Below are 16,303 nucleotides of genomic sequence, written 5' to 3'. Positions count from 1 at the left end.
TTAGACAAGTAAAAGTGGGAAGCTATATTGTGCTCAGGAGATTTTTTTTTTCCCCTTCTGAAGTAGATCTGCCTCTTTTATGTTCCAAAATTTCACTTTTTGCATGTGTGTATATGTAAAATTTCCTTCAGTTTTTATTGAATTCACACATCATGATGATTTTGAAATTTTGTTTTTGGACTGAATTCATCGGACCTGGCTGCTTGTTTTCATAGTATATGATATCTTCCAGAAGATCTCTGTCCCTTGTTCTGGTCCAGCTTTATTGTCTTTACCTTGGTTGATGTCTGCTAGGTATGCCTAGCAGTGGACCATTTAAGCTCAAGTTGTGATTCTGTAATATGAATTTTCCAGCAGTTTTCTGTGTCATTGAAAACTTAGCAAGCCAGATGTTTAAAGAATATATAATTTTATGGTATGAGTATACCATAAAATAGGATAATTGATTGGATTCAGAGGTAGAGTTCTAATGCAGCAGTTAAGAGCATGGGCGTGGGAGTGGGACTGAGCCTAATATTTTATCTAATCAGCAGTATTTTGGGCAACTAGTCTAATCTCTGTTTTCTCATCTGTACAGTATGAATGTAGCCCTGGCTATGTTAGTCAGCTTTCTATTACTATAACAAATACTTTAAATAACTTATCAAGAAAAAAGGTTTATTTTGGCTCACAGTTTTAGAGGTTTCAGTCCATGACTGGTCGGACCCTTTGCTTTTGGTCCTGTGGTGAGGTAGCAGTATATCATGGCAGAAAGTAAAACTGCTTACCTCATAGCTAAGAAGCAGAAGTCAGAGAGGAATAGACTGAGGTTCTATTGTCCCCACTGAGGGCATGTCCTCTTTGACTTAAAGACATCCTACTAGGCTGTACCTCTTAAAGGTTCTACCACCTCCTGATAATGTTGTTCTGGGGAACAAGCCTTTTACACATGGGTCTTTTGGGAAAAGTTAATATCCAAACTATGGCCCTTGCCATTGTGAGGAATAGAAGGGGAGGCAGATACATTCACCAAAAAGAACCCAATTGTGTTAGCTTTGGGTCACTGTGACCAAAATACCTGACAATAACAACTTATTTTGGGTTCACAGTTTCAGAGGTTCAGTCCAAGGTTGGCCAAGTCCATGGCTCTGAACCTAAGGTGAGGTAGAACATCATGGTAGAAGGGCATTGTGGAGGACAGTAGCTCAGCTCATGCAGCCAGGAAGTAGAGAACACAATTGGAACCAGGACAAGACATGAACTCCCCAAGGACATACCCCCCAGTGGCCTACTTCCTTCAGCCATGTTCCATTTGCCATCAGTTAACCATCTAGTATAGTAGCCCTTTCATATTATTAATCCACCAAATGGATTAATGCACTGATTAGATTACAGCTCTTATAATCTAATCATTTCACCTCTGAATATTCCTACATTCTCTAAGATGAACCTTTGGGGGCAGGGTACAGCTCACATCCAAGCGCTAACACCAATCATTTCAATTGAAACTTACTATAAAAAAGTATGAAGATTGTGCAGAACAGTTATTATTGTTTCATTATGTTGCTTCTAAGTACATATAGATCCTATCTTGCATGAGTACTTGGAAAACTTCTCCTTTAAATATTCTTACCTTTTCAATATCGGTATCACCACTAAGACCCCTTTAACTGTGTCGACTCTTCTCCAAAGTCCTGGCTCCACTCTGCTATTCTTTTGTTGTCTTTGGATTTGACTCTTGGTGCATTAGTTCTGGGAAAATCACTGACAGGGATAAACAACTAACTCTTGGTGTGTCATTGGTCTTTTTCATAACACAACTTCACTGTGTTACTATCTTAAAATATCATAAGAAGGAGGATGGGAAGGTATAGTGTAGGTAAATGAATATAACAGAGAACCCTTAGGCTGAGCACAGGGATGATAATATCTCCTTATTTTTAGGGATTGTTTGACACTTAAATTAGACCTGTTGTAATCTAATTTTTCACTAATACGCTGTATGAACATTTATAAAACATTTCTTTTAGATTATTCCTGGGCTCTTTATATATATATAACCTTTGATTGACATAATATTTTGAGGAGAATCTTTGTCCCACAAATTTTATGAGTTTTATTAAACAAACTTGTAGGTACTTTCAGAAATAAGTCTTTTGTTTTGGGAAAAATTCTACAGGAAAAGTACATATGATATTTACTGAGACTACAAGTACCTTGTTGGGTTTTTGCTGTTATTAAGCATCTGGGCTTGTGCTGGCACTGGTCCTGTGTGGCTATGTAAACTGAAATTAATTAAAGTTAAAAAATAAATTTAGTTCCTCAGTTGTGCTAGACACAGTTCACGACCTTGTTAGCTGTATGTGGCTGGGGACTACCACATGAGTACAAATATAGAACATTTCTGTCATAGCAGAAAATTTTACTTTATAGCACTGAACTTGAGTTTAAGGAAGTTAAATAATAACCCTGTGTTTTAAGTAGGAAGTATTATCAAAGTCTTGGGTATTTACTACTAAAATTTTTTATTTTATGTGATTCTATAGCATCTATGAATGTTACTATGAATATTATTCTAGATGCAAATTTACTACCTAGATTAATATTTCTAAAATGTTTTTTAATTTTTATAAGTAGATACAACTTTTAAAAATTTCAGTGTTTCCTTGCTTATATTCTTCATTTCCTGATGCTATATTAGAAATTCTATTTGTTTTTATAGCATTTAAGGATTTAACTCTATTCCATTGCCATGGCCTTATAACATCAAATAATAATATTGATAGGAATAATACTGATCATTTTCAGTCTGAAGGGTGATTAAGGTATATACTTAGAGAGTTAAAAATAGTACAGATATATGTCATTTTTTGAATTAATAGGCCTTAGGAAAATGTGAATAATGAGAAGAAACTTGCTTCTATTTATTATGTAATATGCTGTTACATAAAGTTTGTTTAGAAAATGGTTAGAAGATTTGTAGTTCTTTTTCATTGAAAGGAAATATTTAAATTGTTTTTTAATCCTAGGAAGCTCTACAAAGGATCATTTCAACTCTGGCAAATAAAAATGATGAAATTCAGAACTTTATTGATACACTAAATCAAACATTAAGAGGAGTTCAGGTATGAGTCTTAATTAAATTTATGTAAATATCACAATGAATGAGTATTGAGTCAAATTATAAGTATAAATATACTTTACATTTATAAATACAAATACACTTCTGCTAATGGAGCTGTGAGCAGGGTGTTTTAAATGGGAAATAAAGTAAAAAATGCTTTCCTTGCCATTCCTGTGTTATTTGTGGAAAAATCAAATAGTAAAGGAGAAGGAAAACTCTGGAGTACTTGCTAGGGAATATTACAGTGCTCACTTTCGTATTTTTCTATTTGATATTTTTCTTTTCTAATTCCAACTAGGAGCAAATTGTATCCTTACAACGTACCTGCAAGTAATTTTTTTTTACAGTAAATAGCAGAAAGAAAATGTAGATGATAAGAGGTCTACATGAAATAGACAAAAATAAAACATAAAAGTTAAAGTGCCCAATTAGGAGGAAGAGGAATATTTAAGGAAGTGGTCCCAGGTTTGAGTAGACAATCCATGTGTTTTTCATCAGATGTTGATTGTAGAAGGAAACTTAAGATAAACTGATTCTTAGGCTGCATCAGGAAGAAATAGGAAATCTGAACAGACCAATAAGTAAGGAAATTGAATTCAATCAATAATAATTTAAAAAAATCTCAGATCTTGATGACTTTATAATTGAATTCTATCAGATATTTAAAGAAAAATTAATACTAGTTCTCAAACTTCAAGAAAATTGAAGAGGAGGGAATTACTTCTAAGCTTATTTTATAAAACCAGCATCACCCTGGTGTCAAAGCCAGACAAGGATACAACAAGAGGAAAAAGACTATAGACCAACATCCTTGATGAATATAGATGCAAAAATCCTCAAAAAAATATTAGCAAACTGATTTCAACAGTACATTGAAAAGATTATTCACTCTGGCTAAATGTAATTCGTCCTTATATATGGATGGTTCCTTATATATGTGTAAATCAACAAATATGATACATCATATTAATAAAAACGAAGGACAGAAACCACATGATCAACTCAATAGATGCAGAAAAATAATTTGACAAAATTCAGGATCTTTTCATAGTTCAAAATTCTCCCACAAATTCAGTGTAGAAAGAATGTACTTAAACACAATAAAGGTCATATATGACAAGTGCACAGCTAATCTCATACTCTGTGATGAAAAATTGAAAGTTTTTCTTCTACCATCAGGAATAAAACAAGGATGCTTGCTGTTACCACTTACATTCAAAATAGTATTGGAAGTCCTATTCAGAGCAGTTAGATAAGAAAAAGAAATAAAAGACATCCAAATAGGGAAGGAAGAAGTGGAATTGATAATATAAACTTATGTGTAGCAAACTCTAAAAACTGTAATGAAAATCTGTTAAACCTATAAATTGGGTAAAATTGTAGGATACAAAATCAACACAAAATTTGGTAGTGTTTGTATACTAACAACAGACTATCTGAAAAAGAAAATAAGGGGAAAAAAATCTCACTATAGGAATTTAAGTGGCTTTTACAAGGTTGCACTGTTACTAGTGGTTAATGAGGGATGTAAATCTTCTGCCTTCCGGACTCTGCATTCCTTCTCCAAAGCTTGTTTTTGCTTTTATAAATGAACTAATAAAAATGGTGAACACTACTTTTTGTGAGACTATATTGAGATGGTGTCTGGATTTTATAAACATTATAATCAAAAGTTTGGATATATTACAAGACATCTTAACCAATGCCAGTTTGCTTCTCTTAATAGAATGATTTATCAAAGCTGAAAAATGCCTTAAGGGAATTTCTTCTTTCATAATTGTTGCAAAGGTGGATTTGCTATCTAGGGATTTCACAAATATTTTAAGGTATTTCTTGTTAAAATAGTGGCATCCTGCTTAATGAAGCAATAAGAACTTTGGAAAGTCGAGATTTGGAATGCTTTATTGATGATGCAGCTACAACTAGTTGTGTAGCTTTGGAAAAGTCACTTATCTATATTTTAGTTTGTAAAGTGCAGGAGGAGTTCAATTACAAATTCTGATTATGAGATCATTTCTGATATTCCTTCTGGCACAAAATTCAATGTTTGATAAATCTCATAGGATCTAGTAGTGAATTGCTCATAGTCTTTTAAGTTCTATATATTTTATGTAAATGCAATGTTTTAGATAACCTAAAGAATTTTAAAATTTACACAAATCAGCCCTATTCCTATATACCCAAACTGTTTTTCAGAGTTGCTGAATTAAACTCTTTGCAATATTTTATTAAAATTCTTTACTGGCAAGGACTTAAAAACAGCATACTATAAGGACACAGCCACATCAATGTTTATAAAAGCACAATTCACAATAGCTAAACTGTGGAACCAACCTAGATGCCCTTCAATAGATAAATGGATTACAAAAAAGTGATATATACACACAATGGAATATTACTCAGCAGTAAAAGAGAATAAAATCATGGCATTTGCAGATCAGTGGATGGAGTTAGAGAAGATAATGCTAATGAAGTTAGCCAATCCCAAAAAAACAAATGCCGAATGTTTTCTCTGATTCATAGTGGGTTAGGGAGGGGGAGCATAGGAGGAATAGACGAACTCTAGATAGGGCAGAGGGGGTGGGAGGAGAAGGGAAGGGGGCGGGTATGGGTTTAGAAATGATGGTGGAATGTGATGGACATTATTATCCAAAGTACATGTATAAGGACACAAATTGGTGTGGATATACTTTGTATACAGCCAGAGATATGAAAAATTGTGCTGTATATGAGTAATAAGAATTGTAATGCATTCTGCTGTCATATATAAATAAAAAAATGATAAAACATTCTTTGCTCATCATTCTGCTAATACTTCAAAAGTTAAGAACCACTGGCTTAGGAACTGCCTTAGAGCCTGAAGGTCTAGATAAAGTTGGGAACTTTAAAACAACCTATTTCTTGTCCTGTAGAAGCAGTTTTATAAAAGTAAAGGGTTAGTACATAAAAGGCAGTTTAACTCCAGCATAGCTAAAATACCACCCTCCTCATTAGCAGCCAGCTTTTTGTATTCATCTCTTTTTAAAGCCTTAAATGAAATTTAGAAGTTTTTACTTTTACATTGGGCTTTGGCAGTTTGTAATAGAAACCTGTCCTCCCCTTTGTGTATACCTTTCAGTTCTTAAATGTTTGAAGGCTTTTCAGTAATAGCATTCTGTTTTGTTTTTTAAAACAGGAAAATTCTTCTAACATACTTTCAGAGTTAGATGAAGAATTTGATAGTTTGTACTCTATATTGGATGATGTAAAAGAAAGTATGATTAATAGTATCAAGCAAGAACAAGCTCGTAAATCACACGAGTTACAGGTGAGACCCTGCAGCTATTTAAGTCTGAATATTCTATTTAATGCTTGATGTGTTGAAAGCAAAAATTAGTGAATTTGTGAGTATAACTATACTTTTATTCAAGAATGGGTTTTAACTTTGCTCAAACTTTCTTTTTTAAATTATGGTTAAGAAATAACAAAATTTACTTTCAGATGTTTTTTAAATGTTGTAATTATGTTATCATGTAACAGAGCTTAAGAACTTTTAAATTTTATTACAAAGCTGAAACTATGTGCCCCTTAAACCAAAACTCCTTATTTTCCCCTCCTGCCAGCTCCTGGCAATCATACTGTTTCCTCTTCCATTGTTTTGATTACTCTTGATATCTCACATGAGTAGAATTGTAAAGTGTTTGTCCTTTTGTGATACTGTTATTTCACTCAGTATAATGTCCCTAGGGTTCATCTGTGTTGTAGCATGTATCAAGATTTCCTGTATTTCTGGTTGGATAATATTTCATGTGTGTATATATTTTCTTTTATCCATTTATCTGTCAACGTTTGTGATATTTCTACCTCTTGATTAATGTGAATAATGCTTTGGTGAATTTTGTTGTGCAAGTATAAACCTAAGATGCTCCTTTAATTCTTTTGTTGTATACCCAGAAGTCAGATTGCTAATCATGTGGTAGTTCTCTTTTTAGTTTTTTGAGAAACTTTCATATTGTTTTCCATAGTGGCTATACCATTTTACCTTCTTACCAACAGTACATAAGAGTTCTGTTTTTTTTCTACATCCTCACCAACTTATTTTCTGGGTTTTTTTTTTTGTTGTTGTTTGTTTTGTTTTGTTTGATAGTAGTTGTTTTTTTACAGTTTAGATTTGCATTTTTCTAATGATTAGAGATGCTGAGCATCTTTTTGAATTGTTGATCATCTCTGTTGTTTTCTTTGGAGAAATGCCTATTCAGGTTTTTCCCCACCCCCATATTTTACTTTTCATTTCGAGACAGAGTGTTGCTGAGTTGCTGAGGCTGATCTCAGCAACTTTCGATCCTCCTACCTCAACTTCCCGAGTCTCTGGGTTTACAAGTGTGTGCCACCATGTCTGGCTAAGTTGTAGGAATTTTTTATACATCTTGGGTAAATATTTTTTTAAATATATTTTTAGTTGTCAATGGACCATTATTTTACTTATTTATATGTTGGTGCTGAGCATAGTGCCTCACACATGCTAGGCAAGCACTCTCCCACTTAGCTACAAACCCCAGCCCATTCTGGGTATATTTTAATTTAACTATTTATCTAGAGAACTTCACTCATGCTAGGCAAGGGCTGTAGTACTGAGCTATATCCCATAACCTTACATTCAGGATATTAACCCCTTATCAGAATTTATTCCAAGTCCCATTTATCTGTTTTTGCTTTTGTTACAAATGCAGTATTGCAATATGTGGTGTAATGAAGATTTCCCCCTGTGTTTGAGCTTTAAGGGTTTTGTTGAGAAAGTTGGTGCCTACATCTATATGATGGAGTGTTGACCCCATGTTTTCGTCTAATGGTTGTAAACTTTCTGGTCTAATTCCTATGTCTTTGGACTATTTCAGTTTGACTTTTGTGCAGGGTAAGAGATAGGGATATGGTTTCATTTTGCTACACATAGCTGTCCAGTTTTCCCAGCACCATTTGTTAAAAGTCTGTCTTTTCTCCAAAATATATTTTTTGCACCTTTGTCAAGTATCAGACGGCTATAAGTATGTGGGTTTATCTCTGTCTTCTACTCTGTTCCATTGGTCTTCATATTTATTTTAATGCCAATGCCATGCTGATTTTGTTACTATAACTTTGTAGTATAATTTCAGATCAGGTGTTGTGATACCTCCTGCATCACTTTTCCTGTTGATTATTGCTTTGGCTATTCAGGGTCTCCTTTTCTTTCAAATGAATTTAACACATTTTTTTTCTAATTCTGTGGAGAAAGTCATTGGTATTTTGATGGGGATTGCTTTGAATCTGGATATTGCTTTTTGGTAGTATGGCTTTTAATGCAATCTTAAGGGGAAAATAAGTAGGCTTGAATATGGAATAGAGACTAGTTAAATATTTTGAAGAAGAATCTTATATACATTTAAAAGCCTAGTAGTTGGTTTGTTTTTCTGTTTGTGGAATCACTACCAATCTTTTCACATGACCTACAATTGAGAAGGGAAGAAGAGAAAGTGAAAGAGAAAACTAAATAAGATTGTATTAGGTGGAATTAATATGTAAGCATGAAGACTGAGCATATCACTATAACAGTTCCCCTCTTTTGTTTCTCTTCATTCCTATTTAATTCTAGGTACTTGAATTGTAGTTCTTGTGCTATCCAGTCTTGGAAATTTTAATTAATATTTTAGTAGTATGCATTTCTTGAATAGTGTGATAAGTGATGCTCAACTTGAATGTACCTGCACCTCATTTCACAAACTTTAGCTTAAATAGTTATCATTAAGAAATTTAGTCTTCATTACAGAGGATGCTGTCTTAAGGTAGATTGTTATTTTAATTTAAATTGTAGATAGTTTTCTGACTACTTTTATTAGTAGAGAAGAATCTTCAAATAAATTTGGCCCCAGTAGTTTATAATTCTTTTCTTTTTTGTTTTAAATTCTATCTTTATACATACAAAGCTAAGCTTTTTACATAAATTATGGAAAGAAATACAAAGTATTAAAATAATATAAGCTTATTGAATATATGACTGGTCATGATTATCTTGCTTCAGCAGCTCTCTGAATTTTTTTTCATTACTGCTATTAAAATCATTTATAAATTTATTATAACAATGTATATTTTAAATTTCTGGTGGCAATAAGAAACTTCATATTAATGATTTAGGTTTTTTTCCCCCTTAGAATCAGCTTAGTCAATGTAATAATGCCCTGGAGAATTCTGAAGAATTGCTAGAATTTGCGACAAGGTCCTTAGATATAAAGGAGCCTGAAGATTTTTCAAAGGTACAAAAAAAAACACTTATGAAAAAAATTTACTCTAATGCACTTTATAAAGGAGTTAACTCCTTTAGTTTTGGATTTGTTTATTCATTTCTTTTTAATTTATTTTATTTTTTCCCTTTTTTTTCATTTTGTTGTTCAGTCATTTCTAATGTTGAAGAAGCTTGGGATTTCTGGATAATTAAAATGCAAACTTCTCAAGCTGCTTTGTTTTAAAGGAGACACTTATTAGTATGTATCTTTGGGATCATGAAAACGTTAACTATTTTAGTTTAATTTTTCTTTACTATTCAATTCAGATGAATCAAGTTACTTTCCTTTTAGTTATATCTCTATTGGTAATTATTTAAAGGTACTTATGTACTTGAATGGAGTCATAACTTTCTTTTAGACTTTTCATGACCGAGGAAAGAAGATTGGTATTACCATTGATGTGGTTCAAAACTAGTTTTCTAAGAGTTGATTGGGAAAACATTATCAATTGATACATATAAGCATTGTAACCCTGTGAAACTTCTTATTGGAGACAAATGTCCTGTTATTTAGCCTAATTAATTGAATGTTTTATTAAAACATGAAAAAATAGGTCCTTGTTAAAGAGTATGTTTGGATAGAAATAAAAGGAGTAAAAGCAGGTAGCTTAGCTTGCTTCTGTTTTAACTTAGAGTCTCTCATTTAAAGGATTCTGAATTATATACTTATTTTATTATTTTTTTAATTTTTTAACATTTTTTTTTTTTTTTAGTTTTTGGCGGACACAACATCTTTGTTTGTATGTGGTGCTGAGGATCGAACCCGGGCCACATGCATGCCAGCTGAGCGTGCTACTGCTTGAGCCACATCCCCAGCCCCTATACTTATTTTAAATAGGGTGATTTTAAAATGATTTTCAGTTTATCAATTTAAAACTCAAGGATGTAGAATTAGCAAAGACAAGGTATGAACTAGGGGAAATTAAACTATATAATTAACAAAATGTTACTGTATAGTTTATCAGGATTAGATTTAAGTTTGATGTTCCTAATTGTGGACTAGGCAGTGAATTTTATTAATGTTAGAAAGGTACTTTTTATAGTCCATTTGTATCTAGTCAATGTTTTCATTCTATGACTTTCCTGTGAACTTGAGGTAGAAAAAAACTCCTTGATAACATTTTTACCCTAAATCTTTGCATTTTTAAAGATGAACTTTAAAAATTAATTTATTCTTTTAACAACATAAATCAAAGTAGACTACTACACTAATTAATTCTTAGATTTGTAGGTGAGTTGTAAAAAGTTTACCGTTGCATTTGGTAGGACTTGCTGTGAAAAGGAATTATGAGGAAACTTTTTCTTCAAAATACTTTAGTGTAGTATGAGATGTCCCCTATATACAGGGCATTCACGTGATAAACTTAAATATCTGGAACATAGCCAAGAAACATGCAGAAAGTAAAAAAAAAATAATAATATTTTGAGTCATCAAAATCATTGTTATATGGAGTTCATGAACAGGAATTTATATTCCCTGTTCACAATGATGACTCAGAGTCTGTTGACTATTAATTTGAACACGGTTCTTCTAATTTTTAGGGTGTTTTTTTTTTTTTAATAATTCCTACTTGTCAACAGATTCCCCTTCTGGTGGAGTAGGGTAACTGTTTCTGGCCAGTTTAATCCTAACAGCAGGAGTTAGTCCTAGAGTGAAGAAGACAGGAAAACTAAAAAATGTGAACACAAGAACTCAGTTGTGTTTAAATAGGACTATTACTTGGAAAAACTGTGATAAATGTTTATTTATTTCAAGTTTCTCTTTTTGTTGACATTTTCAGTATAGTTCTCTCCTCTTCCTCTCAAATGCTGCACATTTCTCTTTCTCTCTTCTTTGTTCTTTCTATTTTTAAATTTTTTTCCCAAAAATTGTAAATTGGAAAGGTTCTGATAAATCACATTGTGGTTTAAAAATATTTTCTTAATATGCCACTTTGTTTTTTCATTATCTAATTTGGTCTCTTCTCCCAGCATTTTATAGTACTTCTTTGTATCTTAAACCATTTGGAGAGGTGAAGAAATGAATTGTCAGTCTTTCCTAACCAGAAATGTGAGTTTATTCAAGAAAAATTCTTAACTGCTTGAAGTTATTTTCTTAGTATCACTTCCTTATCCATCTGCAGTGGTCTGTAGGCCTGCTTCAAACACATAGTTGTTGACAAAATAAAGAGAGGACTTTTAAGATTAATTATTAGACCAATAGCATATTGTTATATCTGGAAAAAGAAATTCTTTTAAGGCATACTATTTGTGAATATTTAAGTGCTTAAATCAAATTAATAAGAATAGTTCATGGGAACAAAAACAAATGATTAAGGAAAAATCCAGGCAACGGGTCCTATCATACTTCTTATCTTTAAGAGTATCTTACTACTAATATTTACATTATCATGTTGCCTTACCTCAGCATGAAGCTGCTCTGTTCACCACCATCATACAATCTCAAAGTAAGCAAATAGAAATAGCACAAATAGGATGGGATTTTTGAACATATTTTTACTTAAAAAAAAAAACCTACTAGAAGTTTGATTGATAGTAAGTATATGCAGAACGATCACCAGCAAATGGGATACAGATTATTAGGTTTATTGCTGGATGAACAAGTTGCCAAAGCTCTACCAAGTCTGACTTCTCTGCTAATAACTTGCCTGTGGAACACTGCTTGGATCCTTTTCTTCAGATGATATTCTTATTCTAACCCTGAATGTAGACCTTGAATTCTCCCTATGAAAAGAGTTGGGTCAGCAGAACAGTTTCCAAGTCAATATAATTAATTTGCCACCTCATTACAATGCAGTTGTCAGACTGGAAGTGAGTGAATTGTTTCCTACCCATGAGTGCCCACAGTAGAATAAAAAGTGCAGAGTAGGGTAAAAGGGGAGCAGTGCCTTCTGCATTTTACCACAGATAAATACATTAAAGTGGGTTTAATATATTTCTCTCTTCTAACTCAAAATAACTCACTACTGGAATATTGTTCAGCAAGTGTCAGGCTCTGGCCACTGGGAGGAGAAAACAAGAAAAGAACTCACGCAGCACTTTCAAGGGAAAATTATTGGCGGAAGCTACTCATGTTGGTTGAAGTCAGGAATGCTGGGAGAGGAGAGGACCTTCAACAACATTCTTTCATTTTGAAGGCAATTTAAAAACAAATATTTATTATGTATAGCTCAATCTATAGTTTTCACCTTTATATGAATTCCTCAGTTTCAAAGTTTGTTTCAAGTTATTTACTGTAATTTTGTCACAAATACTTTAAACAATTGTGATTTTTAAAAGTTCTTTTATGAACAGATAAATATATGTGTAAAAAATATAAAACTTTTGATGTATGGAGTCATTAGAAGGATGATGATTTTTATCTAAAGGAAAATAGTATTTTGAAACTACCTCTTTTTTTCCCCTTTGTATAACAAGACAAAAATGATAATATTACGAATAAATGTAGAAGTAATGAGTTGTTTCAGAGACCTAAATAGTGATGTTGAGTAGTGATGTAACTAATGACTAATGCTTCTTAGAAGCTTTCTAGTGATATACAATTCCATAACCTAAAATAAGTTTAAGCATTTACTGAGACTTCTTCATAACTCGTTAAATGGAGTTATGCAGATAAAAAATAAATATGCAAGCAGCAGAGCTATGGTAAATCCTGGGATCAGTTGGTACTTAATTCTTAATTAAGTACCAGATGCTTAATTCTTAATTAATAAAATTTATCATTCTTGAAATTGAAATAGAGGAATCAAGCTGTGTAGTAATATGTATCTTTTGGTTAGCTTTCTGCTTTGGGAGAAGAAATTCTAGAAAAAATTTATTTTCCATTTTAAGACATTTCTTAAAATTGGACACTTTTAGAGAAATATCTTTAGATTTTGAAACTTTTCTTTCTTATTGTACAAGATAATTTCTTTTTTTATGGTGCTGGGGATTGAACCCAGGGCCTTGTGCATGCAGGACAAGCACTGTACCAGCTGAGCTATAATTTCTTAAATTCTGCCTTCATACAGTATACATACAATAAAATTTGACCTTTGGAAGAGGAGTCACAGAATTTTCAATTTTATCAACATATAAATATATGAGAAAACCCTTTTTCCTAGATTATCTGACTTTTCAACTATTCCTTTACTGTTTTTTCACAATGTGATATATGAAATAATACCATAAAAACTTTGCATGCATGCATATGTGCACATACACACAAACACGAAAAATGATTCACTAAATTAAGCAACACTAGACATAAAAAAGAATCATCTTGGTCAGTTTAAAAAATAGTAATGATCTTCATATCATTGGGTTATATAAGGGAGATTGATAAGTAGCATTCCTCCAACAAAGTTCACAACCAATTAAGAGTTAAGGTAAAACAATAAAACTGATAAAAGGCCAAATGCTGATAATATAATATTGTATAATATGAGTTATACCATTGGGCAAGTTTCTTAGTATTGAATCCCAGAATTAGACAGACTAGCCCTCCCACATTTGTTCAACAGTGGCTACCTCAGTTTACTGTGGGTGGGGGTCCTCTTTCAGTGAAACTGAAAGCAGAGAGGGAAGGAACACAACATGTATTCTCTGTGGGCAAACAAACTGCCAGAAAAAGTGGAAGATACTGAACTTCTCATTTCTATTTTGTCCTTTCAAACTCATAATCAAATAAGTCATATTACTTACCAAGAAGAAATGAGGGACTAGAAAGGTTAAAGGAGTAATGCTAATGGCATTTCCTCCATGTGTAAAGAAATATCAGGTACAGAGGAGTCCCCTCTTTCCCTCCCTTGTATTTAAGATCTTTGTTTTGTAATTCTAGCTATGACAGTAATTTTTAAAAATCAGTATAATTAACTTTCTTTACATTTCTTATCCCTGGTACCAAACTAGTTTCATGTCTTAAAACACATATAGATGCCTTCCACAGAATTGGACTGTTTGCTGTAGAATAAAGACCTTGGAAAGAACTTTTAGAATCATTAAGGATCAAAATCCCTTAGTAAAGAAATAAAATGATTAGTATACAAGGTTACAGAGTTGGATAATGGTAATGCTGGAACTGTGTAACATAATTATCTCTGAAATCTCAGTGATATTCAGACTAAAATATTTTAGGGTGGTTATAAAAGTGACCAAAAGTAGAATCAGTGTTAGAATTGAAGGAGAAAGGCCAAAGAAGCATAGCTATATACATCTAATTAACATTAAATTTAATTAAATAATACTATTACTGCATACCAGGCATTATGCTAGGCACTAGGGATAGAGTTTTCAGCAAAATGGCCATGTTCTACCTTTGATATATTATTAACTGTGCTTAATAGTGTGAGAGAAAACTTTTGGCTATATTATATTGTATACAAATGTAAAAGGCCAATAGTTTTTGCATTTTCATTGTTTTTCCATGATTGGACCAACACCAAGTTATAACTCTGTCCCCTTCTTAAACTTGTACCTAAAAAAAATAAGACATATGTATAATAGGTTAAAGTTTGCAGCTTCTGTGAAATCACCTGAGGGAAAGAAAGACCCCATTTCTAGAAGTACTTCTCTGGTCCCTCCTCATCTGAATTTCTGGCACTACAACCTAATTCTTTGGGGTAAAAGACTCGTAAGCTGCAGCCTAGTTTTGTACATTAGCAGGCAAACTCTAGAATGCAAAGTTCTTATCTACTCAAACATCTCTAAAGAAAAATTAAAGAACAGATTTGACATGTACAAGAAAAATCACTAGGATGCACAGAAGTGTGTGTCCCATAAAGAGATTTATTCTAGTTGAAAAATGTCAGACTGAATGAAATGGAGGTGTGTTTTAATGACCTTAAGGTAAGAAAAAACATTTAAAGTCATTTAGAATTAGTTTGGAGTGTTAAATTTTTCTCCTTTTAAGGGATTTATATGGGGTCTGGTTTTTCTATTAAGTTCTAACATCACATCATGCAAACTTATGTGAACGGTACAGATTTTCTGTAATTTATGTTTTGGTGAATATGAACAACTAATCTATTGCAGGGTTTATATCCTAACTTTTCTTGCATGTCACTGCCATTGAAACTCGCATGAAAAGCACTAACTACCTTCTTTCTCTTCTCCCTGATTTGCTTCAAGGCTGCCAGACAGATCAAGGATAGGTATGGTATAAAAACTATGTTTTATTTAAGTATCAATATTGAAGTCAGAAATGAAATTCAGAAATAGTTTTTTATTAGAATTTTGGTTTAAATAAAAATGCCCAATGGCCAAGTATTTTTACAAAATAAAGATATCTCTATATCCTCTTGGGGTAATCAGTAAGATTTTTTTTAAAAAATGTGTTTCAAGAACATAGTTATGGACAATTATGTGCTTCCAAAAGAATTTCATTTCTGGTATAATAATATAGTTAGTTTTAGAAAAGTTCTTAACTAGTTGTATTAGTGGAGAGGGTACTATTTTGAATAATTTAAAAATAAGTATTCCTGGAATGCATTTTCATTGTTTTTAGATTTAAATATAAGCAGATCTTATTTTCAGAGAAGTCACAGTATTTTAAAATAAGTCCTCAATAGCTAAAGTTCTTATACTTCACTCTTTAACACCTTTGTATTCTCATTCTATCCTGTTCCTGGTGCCATCTCTTTCTGTTTCTAATGCCATCACTATCTAGTTTATGTTCTGTGGGAAGAGAAAATTATTAAAGACGTTAGCTTAGAATGTTTTTCTCATTGGTAGAGGTAATAATAAAAAAGAGAACTTAGCAGTTGCGAAATGAATATATCAGAATGCTTAAATTGCTGCTGGCTACATTTGGATTGTGTTCACACAGCAGGAATGGATTTGGTCTGCTTGACCAGTCATTGAGCATTGTCTGTAGAGAGAACATAACTTAAGGTTCTTCATCTGAGGATCATAAGAATTTCTGAAAGGCA

At 32.4% G+C, this 16,303-nt stretch overlaps 1 protein-coding gene across 7 annotated transcripts in view; it reads left to right on the top strand.

The window, feature by feature from the left end:
• Nucleotides 1-2,693: 2,693 nt before the first annotated feature.
• Nucleotides 2,694-16,303, top strand: part of Fsd1l (fibronectin type III and SPRY domain containing 1 like) — a 51,668-nt gene continuing 38,058 nt past the window's right edge. Inside the window, exons 1-4 of one of the 7 annotated variants that reach the window (XM_048783268.1) lie at nt 2,694-3,104; nt 6,279-6,410; nt 9,265-9,366; nt 15,504-15,526. In XM_048783268.1, coding sequence (XP_048639225.1) covers nt 6,360-6,410; nt 9,265-9,366; nt 15,504-15,526 — 176 coding nt within the window. In that variant the 5' untranslated portion in view covers nt 2,694-3,104; nt 6,279-6,359. Of the gene's footprint in view, nt 3,105-6,278; nt 6,411-9,264; nt 9,367-10,108; nt 10,301-15,503; nt 15,527-16,303 lie in introns of those variants that run through there. The other 6 variants (XM_048783267.1, XM_048783269.1, XM_015492230.2 and 3 more) reach the window with 6 other exon arrangements.

This window comes from Marmota marmota, unplaced genomic scaffold (genome assembly GCF_001458135.2).
Source record: "Marmota marmota marmota unplaced genomic scaffold, marMar, whole genome shotgun sequence".
NCBI classification, from domain to species: Eukaryota; Metazoa; Chordata; class Mammalia; order Rodentia; family Sciuridae; genus Marmota; species Marmota marmota.
This window is presented reverse-complemented; position numbering and strand designations above follow the sequence as displayed.